This window comes from Microtus pennsylvanicus, chromosome 10, assembly GCF_037038515.1.
Source record: "Microtus pennsylvanicus isolate mMicPen1 chromosome 10, mMicPen1.hap1, whole genome shotgun sequence".
Lineage (NCBI taxonomy): Eukaryota > Metazoa > Chordata > Mammalia > Rodentia > Cricetidae > Microtus > Microtus pennsylvanicus.
The window spans coordinates 106,785,683-106,808,906 of NC_134588.1; the positions used below are offsets into that span (position 1 = coordinate 106,785,683).

The 23,224-nt window shown below is 43.9% G+C and overlaps 1 protein-coding gene across 1 annotated transcript in view; it reads left to right on the top strand.

Moving 5' to 3' along the window:
* Ush2a (usherin) overlaps nt 1-23,224 on the top strand; it is a 663,496-nt gene that overhangs the window by 288,934 nt on the left and 351,338 nt on the right. Inside the window, 2 exon segments of the mRNA XM_075987373.1 lie at nt 4,750-4,863; nt 6,842-7,003. Coding sequence (XP_075843488.1) covers nt 4,750-4,863; nt 6,842-7,003 — 276 coding nt within the window.

The following is a 23,224-nucleotide window of genomic DNA, read 5'->3' on the forward strand; positions in this document are numbered from 1 at the left end:
TTCTCCTCTCTGCTTTTCTTCCATGGTCTCCATTTTGTAGCTTCCTTTCTTGATTCTGTATGATTGTCTCACCCACTTGGAACAGGACACATTTGATAAATGGCCTGAAGAGGGATCTAGTTTCTCTCCATGGTCCTTTAAGGTCTCCAGTCTTTTCTAGGAAATATAACACGATTTGGTAAACCTTTCTGACAGAGCATAAAGCTGGAGAAAGTATCTTGCTGAGAGGTTAAGAGTGACTATCCTTCATTTTTCTTTAATTAAGTAGGCCCCCTGGATCCCCGGAATAGAGTGTGCATCTTCTAAACCCTCAAGTCTGAGAACTTTAAGAAAACTTTACTGCTGTATGGCAAAGCCCTTAAGTAAAAAGGACACTAAGTGGAGGAATTTCATGATATATGTATATTCTTCTTAGCCTTAATTGTCTACTTGACTCAAGCCCTGGTGGAGGAATTGTCTATGTCAGTTTGGCCTGTGAGCATGTCTGATGGGAACTGTCTTAGCTGCCCACTGTGGGCAGCACCATTCCCTAGGCAGGGGTGGAGTGGTGGGCAGTGGTGGTGCAGGCTGTATAGGAAAGATAGTTAATCACAATTCTACCTTACCCAGCATGCAGCTTGCTTTCTTCTATGGTTTCTGCTTTGAGTTTCTGCTCTGATGGCAGTCAATTGTGAACTGTCACCTGGAAGTTGAAGTAAGTCATTCTCCCCATGACAAGCTTTTAGTCACAGTGTCTGTCATAGCAACAAGATGGAACCAGAACAACATGCATACAAAGAGACTCATACAAATAAGCTGGGCCTAGCAAAACTCTGAAGCTCACTTTGGAATCCGGTTACATGTGGTCCTCCCTAGTGATGTGAACCTTTCCTGAAAAGCGAATAAAACGATTGAAGTTCCACAAAGGTGCTTCAGTTATGATCTGAGGAGATATAATATCTCAATATATCCTTGTGTAAATCTGGTCATCTGCAGTTCCCCAGTGATGACCTTAATACCTAACAGATATTCCTATGTAGGAACCATGTGTCATCAAGCACGATACAACCTTATGTCTTCTCTGAGTCAACATCCCTGTCTCCACTAAGGATGTCCATCTGTGAGAGACAGCTTTTGTCACGTGCTACATGATTGATATGATGCACAGGTCGCTTCGTATCCCAGCATGCCTTGCTCATGTTGGCAACTTAAGTTCCATTCTCTGGGGCCTGACTCGCTTCCTACTGGCCTGGTATTATGCGAATTCCTCCATGGAAGTTATCTCCTATGTACAGTCACAGTGGAGTCTCACTTCCCAACAGGAAAGATGAGTTGTAAAGCTAGACATGCCAAGACATATTTCATGGTAATGCTTTCATTTTGAGACTAGAATTTGTCTAGTCTCACGATAGAAGTCTTCATGATAGAAGTACTAAGAAATGGGGGAAAATGGAACCTAGGGAGATGGAGAGATGGCTCAGTGGGTAAAGAGCTCACCATACAAGCATGAAGACCTGAGTTCGGATCCCTAGCACCCATGTGAATGTCAGGCACGTGCAGCAGCTCACCTCTGTATGATCTCAGTGGCCAGGAGGTAGAGTTGGATACCAAAGGCCGATCCTGGTTAACTAGATTAGTGAGTCATCAAGCTAGAGTTCAAGTAAGATACCCTGTTTCAGTAGATTAGGTTAAAAATGATAGACTAAAATGCCTTACATCAACTTCCGGCTTACACACACACACACACACGTGCTTAAACCATGCACATACATGCAAGCATACATAGACTATCATGTACACACCCTATAAGCACATGAACACATAGGTATGGAAAGATGGTTCAGTGGTCAAGGGCATGTACTGATCTTGCTTAGTTCACCTCCCAGAACCCATGTTGCTTGTGGCTCACAAAAGCCTACAACTCCATGCTCAAAGGATCAGACCCCTTCATCCAGCCTCCACAGACACCTGCACACATGTGAACATATCCCCAGGCAGAGACACATGCAGAAATGAAATTTAAAATAACCATAAATCTTTTAAAAAGATATGGAAATAAAGATACAATTGCATGGTGTGCTTGCATCTTGAGACCCATCCCAAGCCCTGCAAAGAAAAAGAAATGGACAACTCTATCTGTGTTACCAGTAGACTGAAACAGATTGAGGGGGACACTGCCATGGGATGCCACATGGGGAAGCTCAGCCTGCAGGTGGGATTGCAGGTCCAGAGCACTGGGGCAGTTAAAGTCTGGAGATTCTGAGGCTCTCTCCATAATGAGGCCTGATAGACTAGCAAGGTCAAAAAAGGGAAAGGAAGGAGGAAGGAAGGAAAGAAGGAGAGAGAGAGAGAGAGAGAGAGAGAGAGAGAGAGAGAGAGAGAGAGAGAGAGAGAGAGACTTGAAGAATTAGTTCAGTCAGACAACATGTCCTTAAAGGACTCTGGGAGTATGTGGACTGAACCAAGGAAAGAGAGAAGCTGTCCAAAGTGAAGAGCTCAGGGCGCTCCAGTGGTACCAGGGCCACAGAAGGAACCTATATCCAGTAAGTGCAGGGAATGCCTGAAGATGGCTTAAGGGTTGGGATTTTAGAGACAATTATTTATCTTGAAAAGATTACAGTCTTTTGAAAGCAATGGAGTCAGGAGCTGAGCTGCAGCCGTAGCATGAGTTAGACTAGAACCATTCTACACTAGTATTCTTTGTGCAGATAGCTGGGAGCTGAGGCTGCTCCATGCCTGAGGTGCTAAATCTTCATAGTAAGGTTTTGATGTAAATACTGAACTAGCCCATCACACACACACCACTCTTGTAGCCTCTTCTTCAAGGCAGAGATGATTATCCATGTAGATAGGAGAAGACTCAGGCACAGAGGTCTGAACAACTTTCTCAGGTCCATGCAGTTCACCAGGCAACTTAACCTGAGCAGCTGTATGGCAGCTTGGTTTATAATATGGATGAAAGTGTGATGTGTTAGCATGGATGGGATGAGAGGCACCTGCTTGAAAATATGGGTCATAGATACTGGCGTATGCCAGAGGAAATGAGAGTACCAGTGTCAGGATTGAAGGAAAGAGGGATGTAGGGATTGTGCCACATGTAGTTTCAAAATTAGGAGGAGCCCAACCTGTAATTGGTGTATGTGTATGCGGCGTGTGTGCACTCATGCATGCACGTACGCATGCATGTGCTCGTTAGCTTGCTTCCTTTGGACACAAACTGAGAAGAGGGTGCCATGTGGCTGGGTATTTTCCAATAGATCCATGTGGGGAGATACCTGTGCAGCCACTGAGATGAAGAGGAGCACACTAAGGATCATGGGCAAGGAGGAGATGCAAAAGCAAACCGGTGCTTCCTGTCTTTGCTCATCCCTTCTTTCCGTTCTTTCCAGTCGTTACACTCTCTGTGGGGAGGGCAAATACAGATGCACATCTGTTCAATCTGTGCTTGAGTCAGGCTGAGGAGATAACTCGGCAGTGGCACGTGTTTGTTCCTCCCCTGCCGGAAAAGTAGGGACACGAGGAATTTGGAGACTCGTTGGCTAGGTGGTCCAACCAAATTGGCAACTTCCAAGTAAACAAGAAAATTTTTTCTCTAAAATCAAGATGAGAACAGCTAAGAAAGATGTCTAATCTTCAGAAGCACACACATATGCATGAGCACACACACATACATATACATGCACAAACACACATGCATATACAGTCATATACAAACACATACACACATACAAACCACATGTACATACATGCACAGACACATATGCACACACACATGAATGTATAAGCACAGATAATAAAGTGTTTGAAGGGTATAATCTCACACCAGTATTGCTACCTTGAGACAGTAATATATTCTCTGAGGTACTGAAGGCTTAGCCAATGAGGGTTTATAAAAAGAGGGATGACCTTTGTGAAAGAATGGTAACAGTCTCTACCATTTGAATCAAAGATTTTCAGCAGGAGAAAACCAGAGGAAGCACATGCATTGTATTCCTGAGACTTCTTTAACTTGTAGGGCTCACCTAGTAAGAAGTTTCTCCTTGGTTATGGATGTCAGTAGACAAAAGACATTTTTATGTCTATGTGTACTTTCCATTGTCAAACAAATCTGACACATCTCCCGTGAAGCCTGGTTAATTCAATGCCTCCCTATGTGATGCTTCCATTTGAGACAGGTGTCTTAATTAAATAAACTAATAATTTTACAAGTAGAAGCACAAAAGCATAATTATCCAATTTGCTAATTGTTCCATTGTGTGAATTTGCATACATCTTGCTTACCACACAGTTTGTCTCTGTGTATCCTACCACTGAAATAGCAGAGCCCCACTTGGGAGGAGCATTTTCTAAAGTGTGCTAACAAGCACTGTACGGGGGCTCCTCCGTGAAATCTGGTTGAAAATGGCCAGGCTCAGGCAAATTGGATTGTGTTTGTTTCTGTGGGCGGTCCAGGCCCTGTAATGAAGCGTTCTGCAGATATGGGCTGCTCTGCGTGATGACCACCAAATACTATTTTAGCACTGTCCTGGCAATGAGTGGGTGGGAGGCTTTTGCCCATGAGTTCCCCTTCTATACTCCGCAAGCATTTTCTCACTGGGACTGTGAGAGCTATGAGTCGTGGGTTTGCATCTCTCTGTCACTGTATCTCTCTGTGCTTTTTTCTTTTTCTCTCTGTCTCTTTCTCACTTCTCACCCCCACATACTCATGGGGAGCTCTCTGTAGATGCTCCAGCAAACATTTAAACCTTTTGTGTCCCCCTTTTATCCTAGGCATACTGAGAGGACTGCATCCCTTCCAGAGCTATGCAGCGACTCTGATGGCTTGTTCTCGGGCAGGCTGTGCCGAGAGCTCACAGGCATTGAGCATCCCCACTCCACAAGAAGGTAAAGTAATTTCAAAGGTCTCGACTTCCACATTTCAGTCATGAATAATAAAATAGGAGAAGAGCTAAATGCTGCGAGGCCATTTGCTGGAAAACCCCGACCTAATTTGATGACAAAGTGCATTGCCAGGCCATAATTGCTCCCATTTTTTTGGGGGGGTGCGAAAATGAATCAAACCCCATAGCCTTTAATGACATGCATCTTTAATAGCTGTAATGCAGATTAATGGGCTTTTTAATTGCTGTTACATTGTTCATGCAAGAGCCTTGTCATTAATATGAAGCATCTGAAAGATTAATGAAAGCGTCCTCATTTTACTATGGCTCAGAAGTAAATCTAGAGACAGTCTGACTAAAAAGAATTGATTGTGTGGTACAGTATGAAATTGAGAATCAAATGGTTGATTTCCATGGTCTCTTTCAGCTGCTAAACACCAGTGTGGGCAACCATGAATTCAGGAGGACAGAACCTCCAGATGCTAGTTGAGGCACAATCGATCACCCCTTCCCCTTTTTCCTTACTTGAGCCTCACTACCTGGGATGCACAAACTGTTGGTCTAAATTAACATTTCAGAAAACACGCACTGGGGAAGAGGAAACATTTCAGGACTCCAAACTCATCTCTTCAAGAGATGCCAGCTCTCAGAATGCAGAAAGAGTGGTTGCTTTGTATTTCTGTTTGCTGTAAGCTGCCTGGTAGGAAAGTTATTTAGATTTGAAAGCTTGGTCGCTATAGCAAAAGTTAGCCAGCAAAGGCATGCTCACTTGGGCAAATGCTCTCTCTCTCTCTCCTTTTCTTCCCTCCTTCCATTCTCTTTCTTTCTTTCCCTTCTTCCCTCCCTCCCTCTCTTCCCCAAAACCTCCTTTTGCCCTTTTCACCTTTGATATCATTTCACAAACACCATTTGCATAGGAGGCAGTTAAAAGAGAGACACACACAGAGAGAGAAGGCGGACAGAAGCCAATATGATGGCACAGTGATGAGACAAAGGGTTTTGTAAAATCCTTCTTGAGACCCTTTATTCTCTGTTCTATGCCTCTGTAGACCAGAGTGCAGTCCCCCATCTGTGCTGCCAGTAAGACATCCTCATCCTAACACATGCCGTAGTCTCTCCCTATGTGAGATTGCGTTTTCTGTGGTACACCATTATCCCCAGTCTAGTTTACTGAGATGGCATCGTCTCTCTCAGCGTGAGATTGTGTTTTCTGGGGTACACCACTATCACCCTGTTTTATACTCATTTCTGCCAGCCTTTGTGGGAATTTTCACATTGCTTCCTCTCCACCTCCTTGTCCTGACTTTGCCTGGTGCCCCTCACACCTACTTCCCAACCATTTCACCAAGCGATTGCCCGCTCATCTGGTTCAGTGCCCTTGTCATCATGTGTACATTTCCCAAACCTCGTTTCCAAGGCGCCATGTCTCATAGACAGAATGATATTTCTGTTTCCGGTTAGTTTTTGTTTTGTCTTTAATTTTCCATGATTTCAATTCATTGGCTAGTGTGTAAATACATTTTTTCAACAACTACAGTGTAGTTTCAATATGCAATTAATTTAGCTGTCCACGTTCTGACCACTCCTATAGCTGGAAAGTTCTTTAAACATTCCGGTACAAAAACACTCACCGTGTGGCCCATTTCGAATCCTGTGCCCTGACAAGCTGGCACACAGTTTCATCTGCTTTAACAGGCTCAGCCCCAGGAGGACACAATGGGTGAACAATACTTTTGATGAAGTAACAACATATCAGTCAAGTGAACTAGAGTCAGGACTCCACATCCAGCAGAGATGTGAGTCCTCAGGAATTTAGGACAGTTCTTTAGCGCTGCTCCTAAAGCAATCACTGACAAGCGGCCTGCAAGTCAAGAACACTTCTGTGCATGGGACTACAGCTTCAGCCCATGGTTTATTAGTTTGGGTCTGAAAAGTTTGACTTAGAAAGTAAACTAAAATTAGACTATTTTATTTTCCCACAGCACCCCAAGAGGTTCAGACACCAGTGGCCTAGTCCTTTTCCAATTCCTTGTCGTTGTCCTGAAGTCTACCCAAACATGCAAATGGGATTGTTACAGAGTACTCCTTAGACACGGAGGAGAAGCTGGTCTACACCGGCAGAGGACAGAACCACACCATCACAGGTACTACACTCTAGCTGTCAGGAAATAGATGCGTACGTGTTTTCTAGATGACCACTGCAGATATTTCTCTGAATCAGGTGAGTGATTATCACCTCCTTGGGATATCAAGGGAATCTTGGTACTTAACTAGCTCAGACCTTTCTGGATTCTACAGACCACGTGTTTGAAGCTGAGTGTCAGTGTGGCCCCCATACACATGGATTCTGTGAGCTGACTAAATTGGTGACATCCTTCAAGGTCCCCATGGTCTCGGGTCTAACTATTTGAAACCTGCCTGCCTGGGGAATGATTGGAGAGGCCGATAGATGGCTCAATGTGCTACAAATCTTAAACCGTTTGAGAAGAGACAGATAGGTCCGGATTATATGACACCAAAGCAAACATGGAATTGCCAGAAGTTTCGTAAATGGCAAGAGGCTCACGGGTGTTCCTTCCGGTATTTGCACTGTGGCTGTGCCACCTAGCCGTTATCCATGCTAGCTTTGCGTTTCTACTGTTGCGTGTCTGTGTCGGTCTCCCAGGGAGAGAGCATTACTCAAACGCTGATTGATTTGAAAGCTTGAGTCCCAGAGATCCTAGGGTTTGTGGAAGGTTATAACGAGTTAGAGTCAAAAGCAAGGTTATTTATTCAAGGGTTCACCCATTCACCTGAATGCCAGGTACTCGGGTGACAAAGGGACCCAGCGTGCTCCTCCTTGTCTGCTGCCCCTGGCTTCCTGGGACACTGTCAGATACCAGTACAAGGCATTGCTGGGCAGTTGTGGTCTCCTTTAGATTTTCACGTCCTCTTTAGTCTGAGGCTATAAAGTGGACAAGAATTATGACTTTTATATTTCATCCAGGATTAGATGGATATCTGCGATATTTATTCCACAAGGTAGATGCTGCCCCCACTTTATAGGTGAGGAAACTGAGATTTGACAGGAGCAAGGTGGCAGAGCCTGTGAGTGACAGACGTTGGTACTGACCTAAGCATTTTAGCTAGTTGAAGAGCATGGGCTTACGCGATATCTTCTCTGAGTCTGAATTCCTGAATCTGTAACTTGAGAACGATGAGACATCTCCACTGTCAGCTTAACTGGATTTAGAATCACCGAGGCAATACAGCTCTTGGTGTATCTGTGAAGGCTTGAAGAGAAACCTAACTGAGAGAGGAAAAGCAAACACAAATGTAGGTTTGAGGTGTGTCCCATAGGCGAACAACCCAGACTCAATAAAAAACAAGAGAGAAAAAGTCATCCTGCCTTCCTCTCTGTTTCCTGATGTCAGCAAAAGCTGCCTAACATGCCATCTTCCACGCCAGCCCTGCGGTGGTGACCTGTCCACCCGATCATCCACGCTGCCCCTGCAGTGATGACCTGTCCACCCCATCATCCACACTGCCCCTGCAGTGGTGACCTGTCCACCCCATCATCCACACTGCCCCTGCAGTGATGACCTGTCCACCCCATCATCCATGCTGCCCCTGCAGTGATGACCTGTCCACCCCATCATCCACGCTGCCCCTGCAGTGGTGACCTGTCCACCCCATCATCCACACTGCCCCTGCAGTGATGACCTGTCCACCCCATGCACCCACGCTGCCCCTGCAGTGATGACCTGTCCACCCCATCATCCATGCTGGCCCTGCAGTGATGACCTGTCCACCCGATCATCCATGCTGGCCCTGCAGTGATGACCTGTCCACCCCATCATCCACACTGCCCCTGCAGTGGTGACCTGTCCACCCCATCATCCATGCCACCCCTGCAGTGGTGACCTGTCCACCCCATCATCCATGCTGGCCCTGCAGTGGTGACCTGTCCACCCCATCATCCACGCTGCCCCTGCAGTGATGACCTGTCCACCCCATCATCCATGCTGGCCCTGCAGTGATGACCTGTCCACCCGATCATCCATGCTGGCCCTGCAGTGGTGACCTGTCCACCCCATCATCCACACTGCCCCTGCAGTGATGACCTGTCCACCCGATCATCCATGCTGGCCCTGCAGTGGTGACCTGTCCACCCCATCATCCACACTGCCCCTGCAGTGATGACCTGTCCACCCCATCATCCATGCTGGCCCTGCAGTGGTGACCTGTCCGCCCCATCATCCATGCTGGCCCTGTAGTGATGACCTGTCCACCCGATCATCCACGCTGGCCCTGCAGTGGTGACCTGTCCACCCCATCATCCACACTGCCCCTGCAGTGATGACCTGTCCACCCCATCATCCACACTGCCCCTGCAGTGGTGACCTGTCCACCCGATCATCCATGCTGGCCCTGTAGTGGTGACCTGTCCACCCCATCATCCACGCTGCCCCTGCAGTGGTGACCTGTCCACCCGATCATCCATGCTGGCCCTGCAGTGGTGACCTGTCCACCCCATCATCCACACTGCCCCTGCAGTGGTGACCTGTCCACCCGATCATCCATGCTGGCCCTGCAGTGGTGACCTGTCCACCCCATCATCCACGCTGCCCCTGCGGTGGTGACCTGTCCACCCCATCATCCACACTGCCCCTGCAGTGGTGACCTGTCCACCCGATCATCCATGCTGGCCCTGCAGTGGTGACCTGTCCACCCCATCATCCACGCTGCCCCTGCAGTGATGACCTGTCCACCCCATCATCCACACTGCCCCTGCAGTGGTGACCTGTCCGCCCCATCATCCATGCTGGCCCTGTAGTGGTGACCTGTCCACCCCATCATCCATGCCACCCCTGCAGTGGTGACCTGTCCACCCCATCATCCACGCTGCCCCTGCAGTGGTGACCTGTCCACCCGATCATCCACGCTGCCCCTGCGGTGGTGACCTGTCCACCCCATCATCCACGCTGCCCCTGCAGTGATGACCTGTCCACCCCATCATCCACACTGCCCCTGCAGTGGTGACCTGTCCGCCCCATCATCCATGCTGGCCCTGTAGTGGTGACCTGTCCACCCCATCATCCATGCCACCCCTGCAGTGGTGACCTGTCCACCCCATCATCCACGCTGCCCCTGCAGTGGTGACCTGTCCACCCGATCATCCACGCTGCCCCTGCGGTGGTGACCTGTCCACCCCATCATCCACACTGCCCCTGCAGTGGTGACCTGTCCACCCGATCATCCATGCTGGCCCTGCAGTGGTGACCTGTCCGCCCCATCATCCATGCTGGCCCTGCAGTGGTGACCTGTCCACCCGATCATCCACACTGCCCCTGCAGTGGTGACCTGTCCACCCGATCATCCATGCTGGCCCTGCAGTGGTGACCTGTCCACCCGATCATCCATGCTGGCCCTGCAGTGGTGACCTGTCCACCCCATCATCCATGCTGGCCCTGCAGTGGTGACCTGTCCGCCCCATCATCCATGCTGGCCCTGCAGTGATGACCTGTCCACCCCGTGCACCCATGTTGCCCCTGCAGTGGTGACCTGTCCACCCCGTGCACCCACGCTGCCCCTGCAGTGGTGACCTGTCCACCCCGTGCACCCACGCTGCCCCTGCAGTGGTGACCTGTTCACCCCATCATCCACGCTGCCCCTGCAGTGGTGATCTGTCCACCCCGTGCATCCACGCTGCCCGATGACCTGTCCACCCCGTGCACCCTTGCTAGCTCTGCATTGGTGACCTGTCCACCCCATCAATGAGCCAAGATAAACTCTTTCCTCCTTAAGATACTTTTATCAGGAATTTGTCTCAGAATGGGAAATGAAACTAACTCAGTAGGAATATTACATTTTAACATTATAAAGGAAATAAATGGTATAAAACATATTAAGACATTGTTTCTTCTTCGTAGAGCAAGCTTGTAATTATGCCTATAGGTCTATGCCTATAGTCCCTGCTCAAGCAGAGAGATTGAGGTTCAAGGCCAGTCTCTTACATGGGAAGTTTGAGGCCTCCCTGGGCTATATATCTAGAGACCCTGTCTCAAAAATCTTATAAGAAAAAATAAGAGGCATAATTATCATTTCCTTAAGATAGAGCTTATATTACAAATTAAATAATAGAATAATCATAAGATTGAGTTGATGATGGTACTAGATTCATCCCCTCTTCCTTACCCACCCAGATTTGTTGAATGGCTCTGTCTCTTGTAAACCTTCAAAACCAGTTTTTGCTCTTTCTGGATGTGTGGACTTTTACTGGAATATGGCCGACTAACCAGAGCCCCCACTCTTGGAGGAAACTCTCTCTCCCTCTCCCAGAGGTATCAGTTGCCAACAGCTATTGGGTTGGGATAGGGTAGTATGCTCTCTTCCCTCTTTATGTTATGATTTTGTCTAGCTTGGGCTTGCACAGACTTTGAGCATGCTGGGAAGTTGCTGTGAGTTCCTCTGTGCGGAGGCCCTGCTGTGTCCAGAAGATAATGTGTCCTTGTGGTCATCCACCCCCTCTGGTGTTACGTTTTTCTCTCCCTTCCTCAGAAATGATCCCTGAGCCTCGAGAGGAGGGGTGAAGTGTGCGTGTCCCATCGGGGCTGAGCGCTATACAGTCTTGTTTTCTGTAGGTCTCTGTGCGAATCGCCATCTGCAGACAGGTTTCTCAGGTGTGGTATTAGAGAGGCATTGGTCTGTGGGTAGAACAATAGACCATAAGAAGCTGGTTAGTGCTCTATCAATAGTGAGAGGTTCCCCTAAGGCTGGTGACATGTCCGACTATAGATTCTTCACCCGAGAATGCCGTTGGGAATGGGGTTCATCTTAAGGAGTAGCATACTTTTGGCTGCATTCAAGAAACACGCCTCACAGTCAACACTAGACTCTACCTTAGGGAAATTTTTTTGGAAGAGTAGTCGAAAACAATGGAGACAAGCAGGTGTCACTATTGCAATACATGACAAAATTGTCTCCAACCAAAAACAAAAATAAGCAAACAACAACAAAAAGCCTCAGAAGAGATGAGGAAAGTCGCTTTATATTCCTCTAATCTTACAGTTAGCAAAGCTGAGGCACAGCTAGATCAAGAAGTCAGAATCGCTTAAACCAAATTAAATGTGGATCTACTTGGGACCAAAGTACATGCCTAGCAAGTGAGGTGGTCAGAAAAGGGTGTTGGATCCTCTGGAAATTGAGTTACAGATGGTTGCAAGCCATCGTGTAGGTACTGGGAATTGAACCCAGGTCCTTTGAAAGAGCAACAAGCACTCTTCACTCCTGAACGTCTCTCTTGCACCCTGTTTCAGAACATTTTAATAATGTATTTCATCTAGGAGATTTATAAACACATACAACCATATAAACATTTGTCTTTTTAAAAACTGTTGTGATAAATATTGTATGTAAATATTGATTTGCTATGATTTAAAATGGAAACAAGTGAATCAAAGGTCATTGACAATTTCATACTTCTGTGCAATGTACTGTGTTCACCCTCGCCCCTGCTGCCTGCCGACTTCCTTCTTCCTCCTCTCTTACTTTTACGTCTTCCCTTTGGCTTTTTGCTTTTGCAAACTTGATCTATATTGTCCCTTGATTTACAGATGATTTACCAGGAGGGAATATTGTTTTCAAATTTTTGATATGTTTTACTAACAGAAAACATTTGAAATTTATTTTTGTTTGTAACATCTGGTTCCACCAACTGCATTTCTGCATGATTATTAGACTTTTGCGCTTTACTTCAAAATACCCAGTTACACTTGATGAGCAGAAACTTGAATAGGGCGAGGAAAGATTTTGAAATTTCACCCAGAACACTGGCTCATCGTGTTTCCTTGGCCAGGGTCAACGGCTCTTTAAACCCATTTGCTTTCAGCTATATTAAGAACTCCCTTCATGACATGATGTAATGCCCCTTGTTAACCATTCATAGTGCCGGCCCTTGCCCCTCCTCCTCCGCTTGTCTGTGGCTTCTCTTACACGCGTCAGTAGAACAGGTGCCCTCCCATTGTGCATAGGGAATGGGCCTAGCTGGCAAGGGAGATTGAGGTTGAGGCAGGGCGTCCCATCCAGTAGCAACTTAGCCTCTGGGTGCTCTGAATTTTTTTTCTTCTTCCCCTTAAATATGAAACATTCAAAGTCAGATGCATTGCTGCTCCTTAGGTCAGTACAAACTATATTTAAAAATGCGCACAGTTCGAATTTTTGCCTTTCATAGGCCATGGGCTCGTGGTGCACTGGGTCAGTTCTGACACTGAAAAATGAATCCAGTTAGGGAACCTCCCGAAGGCTGTTGATGTTTGCTATAATAAATAGCGCACACTTTAAGTCAAACTTTTTCATTCCGTATTCAAAGGTAATGGATTTTTCGTAACCATAGTAACCTTGGTGTATTTCTGGATAAATACATGAGGTATATACATTCTAGTTTTAGTTTTGAATATAAACTACCACATTATGTATTACTAATAATATGAAAAATAGGATGTAGGTTAGTGTAATGACAGCTTAAACTAGTATGCATTTTTCTTCTGCAAAAAATAAATATTTATCAAAAGTAAGGGTTCAATTAATTTCCCCCCAGTTTTGTGGTGTTCTTGGGGTGCCATTTGTCTTTTCTGCAAGATATCCATTAATCTCCTATTTCTGTCCCATGACAGATTTTTTAAAAGGAATTTTGAGTTAAAAGCAATTGTGTTTTTAAAACTTCTGATTAAAAGCATTATCAAAAGATTGAAGAACCTCTATTTGATCACACTAGCAGGGCTACAGTGGGCGTGTGTGTGTGTGTGTGTGTGTGTGTGTGTGTGTGTGTGTGTGTGTGATACATCCATGACTAGGTGGAAACAGAAGCCTCTGTGAGTACCCAGCATCCTGGGACCGCTTTAGTGAAGGCTGGATAGCATACTGATGGATGACGACTCTCCAAGCGGTAGCCAACCAGATCGTTCTCATTGCAGAGGGGCACCCTACCAGAAACAGGCAATCTTTAAGAAGTTTGTGGGAATGTTTCAGAGAAGCCCACAGAGGTTTGAAGGACAAGAGCAGCTTGGTGGTGGAAATCAGAAGGATGTTCAGAAAAAATGACCACAAAGTTGCTGAGAGCCATGCTACCCTGGAAGCCAGGAGAATGGAGCCCGGGAGCAGTTCTAACACCCAAGTGCTTTCGGGTTGAGATGACCTAAGCGATTGATGATTTCTAGACTGCCAGTGGAAAATGGCAATGAGGATTTTGTTTGTTTTTCAAGACAGGGTTTCTCTGAATCTTTAGGGCTTTTCCTGTAACTAGCTCCTGTAGATCAGATCACAAGATCCACCTGCCTCTGCTTCCCAAGTGCTGGGATTAAAGGCATGTACCACCACTGCCCGACTATGGGGATATTTTTAAGAGGCAAAGATGCCCAATATCATTGACAACACACATACTTACTCAGGCCCAGGTCACAGTTACTTCTGCTGTGATAAACACCATGGCTAAGACACTGTTCCCAGGAGATTGTTTTGGCTTACCATTCCTGCGGGATAAGAGTCCATGATGATTGAGACAGCTGACAGTAGAGAGCAGGCAGGTGGCCGGAGCAGGATGCTCTGAAAGCTCACAGCTTGAATGTCAAGCGCCAAGTAGAGTAGAACTGGAAATGGCTCTCCAAACCCACCCCAGGGGTTGTACTTCTCAATAAGGCCACATGTCCTAATCCCCTCTGAACAGCAACACCAACTAGGGACCAAGTGTTTAAATACATCTTTATCCAAACCCCCACAGGCCCATCATTTAACAGGTCTGTGTCATTTGTATGGTTGAATATGAAGGGGGCATCTTCCCAAGACCCCGGATTCTCTGAATAAAGTAGATACCTGGGTTAAAGTAATATGAAAGTGTGTAGGGTGTGTACATCCGGGGAACGGGAGCAAGACTTCAAAATGCTGAAGAGGTGGAGGAAAGCTAAGAAGGAAGGGAAGAAGGAATGTTGTGTGAAATTCTGATAACATCTGGTAGTTAAGTATTTAGATCTTTAACCTACTAAAAGTACTACAGCTTTTGTTTGGTCTTATTTGTCAAGGTCAAACAGTACCACATATAAAATCCACCAAACACTTCAGTCTCACAATAAGGAATTTACTGAAGATGTAGCTGTATTTTTTGTGACACAATAAAAAACAAATTTGAAGGTGAGGTACCTCTAACCAAGTGTTAGAAGGAAGCTTATCAATACTCTACACATGTGAGCAACATGATATAGATTTCCTGCTGCTGGTTTGCAATAGAACCTTTGGAAGAAAGTAAAACTTTCTAGTGGTTTCTTTAGGCTGGCCCTGAACTCACCATGCAGCAGAGGATGCCCTAAAACTGCTAGATCCTAACTCAGTGAGCTAGATATCTCGGCACCGTGGGTTAATGCTTTCTTCACAAGAGCCACGTGTGCTGAGTGGCACAGGATTAGAAGGAATGAAGAAGCACACATGGAATGCTTACCTTTCCCCTCCATCTCAGCTGTACATGCTGCAGCCAAAGATGCCTCCTCCCAAGCCGGTGGACAATGCACTGCCCTGTGAGGAAATTCAATGTGGATGGTTATATTTTAAGAGCTGCTCTCTCAGTCACACATGATATGATAACTTGGGATGTTTTTTTCTTCTGAGCTATGGCATAAAAGGATTCTTGTGCAGGGAGGGACTTTAGAGGTGATGTGGGGCTGATATCATCTTATGAAACCAGTGGAGTTCTAGGTGAAAGTGGTAATACAAGGTGACCTTTGGGGCCTTGACAAATAGAGCTCACTGATTATTTTAATCGATTGTTTTAATTCTTGAATAATCTTTCAGAAGAGTGTATATTAAGGATACAGCTTGATGAATATTCTTAGTTGATTGTAATGTGTGCAACAACTTCCCAAATCAATCACCACATTATCAAATGTTAGAATCCCTCATTCTGTATAGTTGGGTCTTACCTGTTGATAGCATAGATGGGTTATCTGCTAAATGTGAGTGGGTAAAGTATAATTTAGTTTTTTTTCCCACTGGTCAATGTTGAAAGCCAGGTAGAGAGTAAATCAGTCACATAGTCTTTTCTATGGACCTACATCCCAGAACCTTATGACCCCAAGCAGTTGCTAAGGGAGTATCAGTTCTTAAAATCTACTGAATTTTGTAAACTGAGACATACACATCTTCCCCTTTCTGGTCTGATCTAGAAATTAATCCCAGTAATGTTTCAGCTCAGCACATAGCATGGTGAGTCACCAATGTGTGCCCAGCCACAGTAAGAAGATCCAAAGCCACTCCCTGAGAGTGCAATCATGGGCTACTATGACCATAGGGTTACCATGTTGGATCTAGAAATGTAATGTAGAACCGTGGTAAACAAGCATTTGAACATACATGATGTAATATATGTTTCTTTTAATGAATTATAGAAGTGTAAGCATGTGTGTAATAGATGAATGCATGTGACATAAGAATTTACATATGTGGATTTACATAAACATACATAGGTTTATCCTAGTGATGGGATTCTAGCACTTTTTATTTTTATCTTTTTTTTCTTCCCTCCCTCCCTCCTTCCCTCTCTCCCTCCCTCCTTCCTTCCTTCCTTTATTTTTTGTGCAGTGGTACACTTGTTAGAGTGTGCAGATCCATATGATTGTAGAGGTCCCCACCAGTCAGTTCCCCTCAATTGCTCTCTTCCTTTAAGTTTTCTGAGGCAGCATCTCTCTCCCTGATTTGTGCTCATTCTCTGGGCTAGACTTCCTGGCCAGCGAGCTTTGGGATCCTTCTGTCTTGACCCTCATTGTTCTGTAGTTATAGACACATAGCACCTGCCTCTTTTAGTTAGGTTCTGGGGATCCAAACTCAGGTCCTTAGGCACGTGTGTCCACCATTTTACTAGTAACCCAGTCTCCCCAACCTGTTTCTTTCCCTTGAAGAAGTCATTTCATGTTTTAAATTCTCTGCTTTTGGAGTCTAGAAATTATATTGTTTGGCATTTTCCATTTTAATGTGCCTGATAAAGTTGGTATGAGAGACATTTAAGAAATTTGATGGCACATATGGATTAATATTTACCATCTGGTTTGCCTTATCTTTCCTCTGATACTGAGTCATGCCTATAGCTTCCTTCATTTCCCTTTGACAGTATCAGAGCTGTACGCTCTCCTTTTAGCCCTATCTGCGGTGTCCAAATGTTAAACACACATTGCTTGCCTACATTCCCACAGTTTTCATTGATTCCAGATTTGTCAGGTCATTGTACACACATTTGCCATTTAATGTGTTCTTCTGTATAAGCCAATTTTAAACAGGGTACATCTTTGTTCAAAACGTGAATGTAAGGGCATTGCATCATTACTCATTTTCATAATCTGTAGTATCTACCATCTGGAACATAGCTGGCATCTCACAAACTTTTATTGGATTGAGTTAAAATGAGTCAATTTGAAAAAAAATCACTGGGAATCAGTAAATTAATATTTTGAAGTAAATAAATACGGATGCATAATTCAGAAGTAATTAATATGCTAAGCTTGGTAAATGGCTTTAATGAGGTAGGCTGTTCATGTAGCTTCCTAGACATTTTCCTTTAATCACCCAATAAGTAGCAAAAAAAAATTCTTTTAACTAGGCTGCTGTGGAAGAGTGCCACAAACCGTGTGCCCTCCAGAAGGTTATGTCTCGGTTCTGGAGAGCATCCTCAAAGATGCAAACACCAGCAACACCTGTTGCCTCTGATGTCTGTAGGGAGACTGCCCAGCTTCCATCCTGGCTTCCTGTGACTTGCTGGCCATCTTTGGAGCCTATTGGTTCCTAAGGATGTCACCACAATGGCTGCTTCCGTCTTCATGTAGTTTCCTCTCTGTTAGTTTGTCTCTCTCTAAATTTCTACTTTCATAAAGATAAATGTCTTGGTATGTTGGGATTGACCCTAGTGACCTCTTAGTAACTAATTACAATGGTAGGCCGTTATGACACTTCTAGGAGCTGAGACTCAACATGTGTATGGGAGGAGGTTCCAGCTTACCATGAACTTTGTTCTCTGTAGAATGTCTGGCTGTGTGTTTGATAGCATAATTAACCATATTTATACTCCCCTCAAATATTTACCTGTTAGAACTAGATAAGGCATCTCTTTGGAAATCAGTTGAAATGCCCCTATTTGGTGACAGATGAATTTGACAGTGGGTGTGGTGTGGGGGGAGGGGACAGATCACTTTTGTATGAAGTGATTCATTAGTTCAGCAGTTGTTATCAGATTTCTTTAATCATGAAGACTTCGGAACATATGAAAGGGTCAAAGGCTTTGTCTTCACACCACTTCTGTTGTTGTAAGAGGAGCTTGAGACACTTCCTGTAGTCCAAAACTACGGATCTACTGTTAAAATCGTCTGCTTTATGACCTCCACGTATCTTTCTTTCCAGAGTGTTCTTCCACTTGCTGACTCTGTAAGACCCATGTTCTTTGAGCATGGGAAATTCTTCTTCACATGTTAACTCATCCTTTCTAACGTTCCCACCTGCTCATCTAAAGCTTACCACTCCTCCTTGACTCCAAGTTCTCCAGCATCTAAGGTCTCCCAAGAATGACCAACAGGGGATCTCAGTCTTTAGATCCTTTCTTCCTTGTCCACATAGAGCATGGTGTCCTGTCCAGTTAGGTTCTCTCAGTGAGGAATCAAGGGCCTTGTCCTCACCCCGCATTGCCTCATGTCTCATCGATTCACTACGCAGAACCCCATCCAACAGGAATCGCCTGCGTTATACTCTTTCACTAAGTTACTTATATTAGAATATTTGATTTTCTCATTTCACTGCTTTTTAATCCATTTTTGAGAATTTCACATACGAACACTGTATTTGCATCATTTCTACATCTTTTCCTTGGTCCTCCAAGTCTTGCCACATCTCCCCACTCCTTAACTTTATGGCTTCTTCTCTGATTATTATTGATGTTTGTGTAAGTGTATATTTATGTATGCATGTATGTATGTATGTGTGTGTGTGTAAATATGTAGGCCAAGGCCGCTTGTTCATTTCCTGGCCACCAAGACCTGAAATAATCACACTTATCTATATTAATTGCAACAATGTTTGGCCAATGACTCTAGCATATTCCTAGATATCTTACATCTTAAATTAACCCATTTCTACTAATCTGGTTGTGGCTTACTGGGATGGTTCTGTCCAGCATCTGGCTGCATCTGTTTCAGGTGGCACTTATGTGTCTTCTCTCTGACTCTACCTTCTTTTCTCCTCTATCTGTTTGGAGTTCCCACCTTGTTCTATTTTGCTAAGCCACTGGCCAAAAGAGCTCTATTCACTAACCAATAAAAGGAACACATATGCAGAAGGACTTCCCACACCATTCCCCCTTTTCTGTTCAAATAAAAAGGAAGGTTTTAAATTTAATATAGTAAAATTACATATAACAAAACAGGTATCAAGTAAGAATTACATCTATTATATATATACTTTATCCTTTATCATACCTAAGGAAAACTATAATTATAACTATTTATTTTTCAACTCAATCAAATTTTCCAGAAGCATATAATATTATCTAAGTAAACAGGAAGTGCATTGTAAGCATTGTAAGAAACTTCTAAAACTCTAGAATTTAAAGAGACATCTTGTTACCTGGACATTCACCCAAAGTTCTTCTGCCCCATATCCAATCTTCAGCCTACAGGCCCATAGTATCCAGCAGACTTTTTCATGAAGCAAAAAATTTGAATATCTGTTCTGCCTTGTAATGGCAAAGTCCATCAGTTGCTTTTTTCTATGTCCTGAAAAGTGTCTGTCAGACTCTTTCCTGAAGCAGGAACCCCAAAGGATGGTCTCACCTTTAGGTGAGTTCAGTGTTGTGGGAGCTGCAGGCCTCTTCCCACAGCCCGGCTCCTGGCCGCTTGGCTAGCTTATGCCCTGAAATAACAACACACAAACTGTATTCTTTTAAACACTGCTTGGCCCATTATATCTGGCCTCTTCTCTACTATCTCTCACACCAGGACTAGCCCATTTCTAATAATGTGTGTATCACCCCAAGGTGTGCTTACCGGGAAGATTCTAGCCTATGTCCATCCTGGGTCAGAGCTTCATCGTGTATGGTTCTGAGAGGAGCTGCATGATTTCTGAGCTCACTTCCTCTTCCTCCCAGCATTTTGTTCTGTTTACTCCACCCACCTATGTTCTTACCTATCAGGGCTAAGGCAGTTTATTTAACCAATGACCTTCCTCCATCAGTTCAGCAGTCATTTTTCTGTGGGTCCTGCATGTACAGTTCATACACCATAACATCAAGCAGTCCAAGCAAGAATAGTTTCTTTCCCAATTGGTTAACAAACTTCATAAGGAGCCTCTTTGATGCCCATCATCCTCTTGAAGTAGATTGGTGCTGCCAGGAACAGATGTGTCTCATTGTCGATGAAAGTCCTAATTTCTTAAGCATTTTAAATGCCATATTTTGTAGGTCTTTGAGAGGTTTGAAGATTATCTATCTAACTAAAATATATCTCTGTATATCTAGAAAACCTAACTAACATGACTACAAGCTTGACTAATATAAATGACTATTAGCCTATATTTTAAATTATACATTATATTCTAAAATGAGCTGCACAAACACAATACCTTAATAAAAAGCAGAAATATACATATGTAACAAAATTGACCTTAAATTTGTATCAGTAAACCAAGATCCATCCCAATGCAAAGTATCCATCTCTATAGCATATCCCCCTTTAAATGCAAACAAACATTTGCAAACAATATTTGGGAATTTGGGCATAGTTCTATCTAAACTATTTCCTTCTTTTTGTTGGGAAAAGCAACTTTGGGGGTTTATGGAGATCTTTCGGGTGGGAAGGTCTTGGTCCATCAAACCCTATTGGCCTAGAAGGAATTCACAGGTTCCCACTTTCCATAGAAACAAAAGCAGAATCTCTTTTCCAAAGCAACATATCCTAAGACCCCAAACTTAAAATCACGATACCTTTAAAGTATATATGTTGGTTTAGCTTAGCAGCCCGTACAATGAAATGTCTCTCTGTACTTACCCCATTCACAGTCAAAAAATTCAAAGAAAACACAATAATATACATAATCTAGACTCTGTGTATATTCCATTTTTATGTGGCTTATTTTTTGTTACTCCTTTAATCTATGACTGTCTGTACTCTATCTCTTTAAGTACTTTGTTTTATTTTTCTATATTCCTTTTCTTCTCTCTCTTTCTCTCAAACCCACATACATTTATCTAACACTGTGACACATTTAGGGATTTTTTTTCATCTGAATCTGTCTTTATTGCATATCTGTAATCCTTTTCTGATCAGAACCACTTCTTAAAATGCTCAGTGGTGTGGCTAAAACTAAGGCTGCTTTGCCTTTTGGCTCCAACCAGTACAACATGGTGGAGGTCTGTTTGCTGCCTCTGAGACTACTGGGTGGGAGCCACACTCACCACCTCAACTCTGGTAAGCATTTGGCACATGTGGACACAAAGTAACTAGCAGCAGGCTGCCCACAAACCCCATTCAAGTATTCTGTCTCTTGAAAGAACCAGAGTCCATGCTAGCAGCAAGAACCAGGAAGTCACCATTTTGAAAATATGTGGGGTTTTTTGTTTGTTTGTTTTGTTTTTTTTGTTTTGTTTTGTTTTGTTTTTTTTGCTGCTACCACTGAATCAGGAAGACCTCTCTTAAAGGAGCTGCAACACCAGCAAACAGAGCCCATGCTAAAAAAGATGCTGGCTTTCAAGAAGTCTGGCTTAACTCTGTTTTCTTGCATCTAGAATTCCTTTCTGTTTTCTCATGTTCTACATGGATGTAGTCAGCCCCACATTGGCATATCAATCTGTAGATTGAGGGACACTCGTTTGTTTCCAGGTCACCCAGACATGAAGTAATTATACTGAACTATATTAATTACAAGACTGCTTGACCTATGACTCTAGCATATTTCTATCTAGCTCTCACATCTTAAATTAACCCATTCCTATTAATCTGTCTATCACTACATGGTTATGCCCTACTGGTAAGATTCAATTTGGCATGTCTCCTGCATAGGCTGCATGGCTTCTCCCTGACTCCACCTTCTTTCTCCCTCTATCTGCTTAGAATTACCACCTTGCCCTATTCTGCTAAGCCATTGGCCAAAATATTTTTATTCATTAACCAATAAAGGCAACACATATGCAGAAGGATATCCCACACTATAAATACAACCTGGTTTTTTTTTTGTTTTGGTTTTTGGGCTTTTGTTTTCTGAGAGAGAGTTTCTCTGTGTAGCACTGGCCATCCTGAAACTTGCTTTGTAGACCAATTGACCTGGAACTCACAAAGATAGGCCTAGTGCTGGGTTTATAGATGTGCACCACAACCTTCTGGTTCCATTTAGTTTTACTTGTATGTATATGTGTGCAGATATATATGTGTGTGTGTGTGTGTGCTGGTATGTATATGCACATGTATACTGGTATGAATATGTATGTGTGTGCATGTGTATATATGTGCTGGTATATATATCCATATGTGTGCTGGTATGTATAATCTGTACATGTGTTCTGGTATGTATATACATAAGCATGCTGGTATGTTTATGTGTGCTGGTGTGTATAGACAACCAGATACCTAGAGAGTTTGTCTATGGAGAACATTGAATCTCAACTTCAGCCATCACAGCTCTTCATCTAGTCATGAGACTTTGTGAGATTTTTTTTCCCATCTCCGTTGGCATTCCAACTGATTTTGTCGATATGCAAGTCCTGTTTAGGTGACCCAATTGTTGAGATATTAAGGGTACATCTTTCCTGTCATATGTAGAAAACACCATCTCATAATAGATTCCCTAAACTGCTGGCTCTTATAATTGTTCTGCCTCTTTCCCACAATGTTCCCTGGGCCTTGGGCACAGGGTTCTTATTTTTCTTTGAACCAAAGTCACTGTATTTTTCAGATTCTTCCTTTTCTTCCCACCTATGCTTCTTTCAAGTATAAAATTTTCAATGTTTTCAAGGTGCTACCTTTCTTGTGCCATCATAATTACAACAAATTCAGATGAAAACTACCAAAGATAAATTAGTGTAGCTGTGTTCCTCACACTTGAGCCTAGGCCCTGAGCTTTGCTGAAGTGACTTTAATAAACCCACTAGTGAAAGGTTTTTTGCTGTATGCTGTCCCCAATCTCCAACAGGCGTCTGTGCTTGCTCTTAATCTCTTCTTCTCTGATCTGTTTTTTTTTCCTCCTTTTTGCTTCTCTGCTTCTACCATTGCATGACATTCTCCCTTCCTATAAACATAGCAATCATAATGGATTTATGGCCCTATCCTAATCTCTCATGACCTCCACTTAACTTGATTATGTTTTATAACTTGATT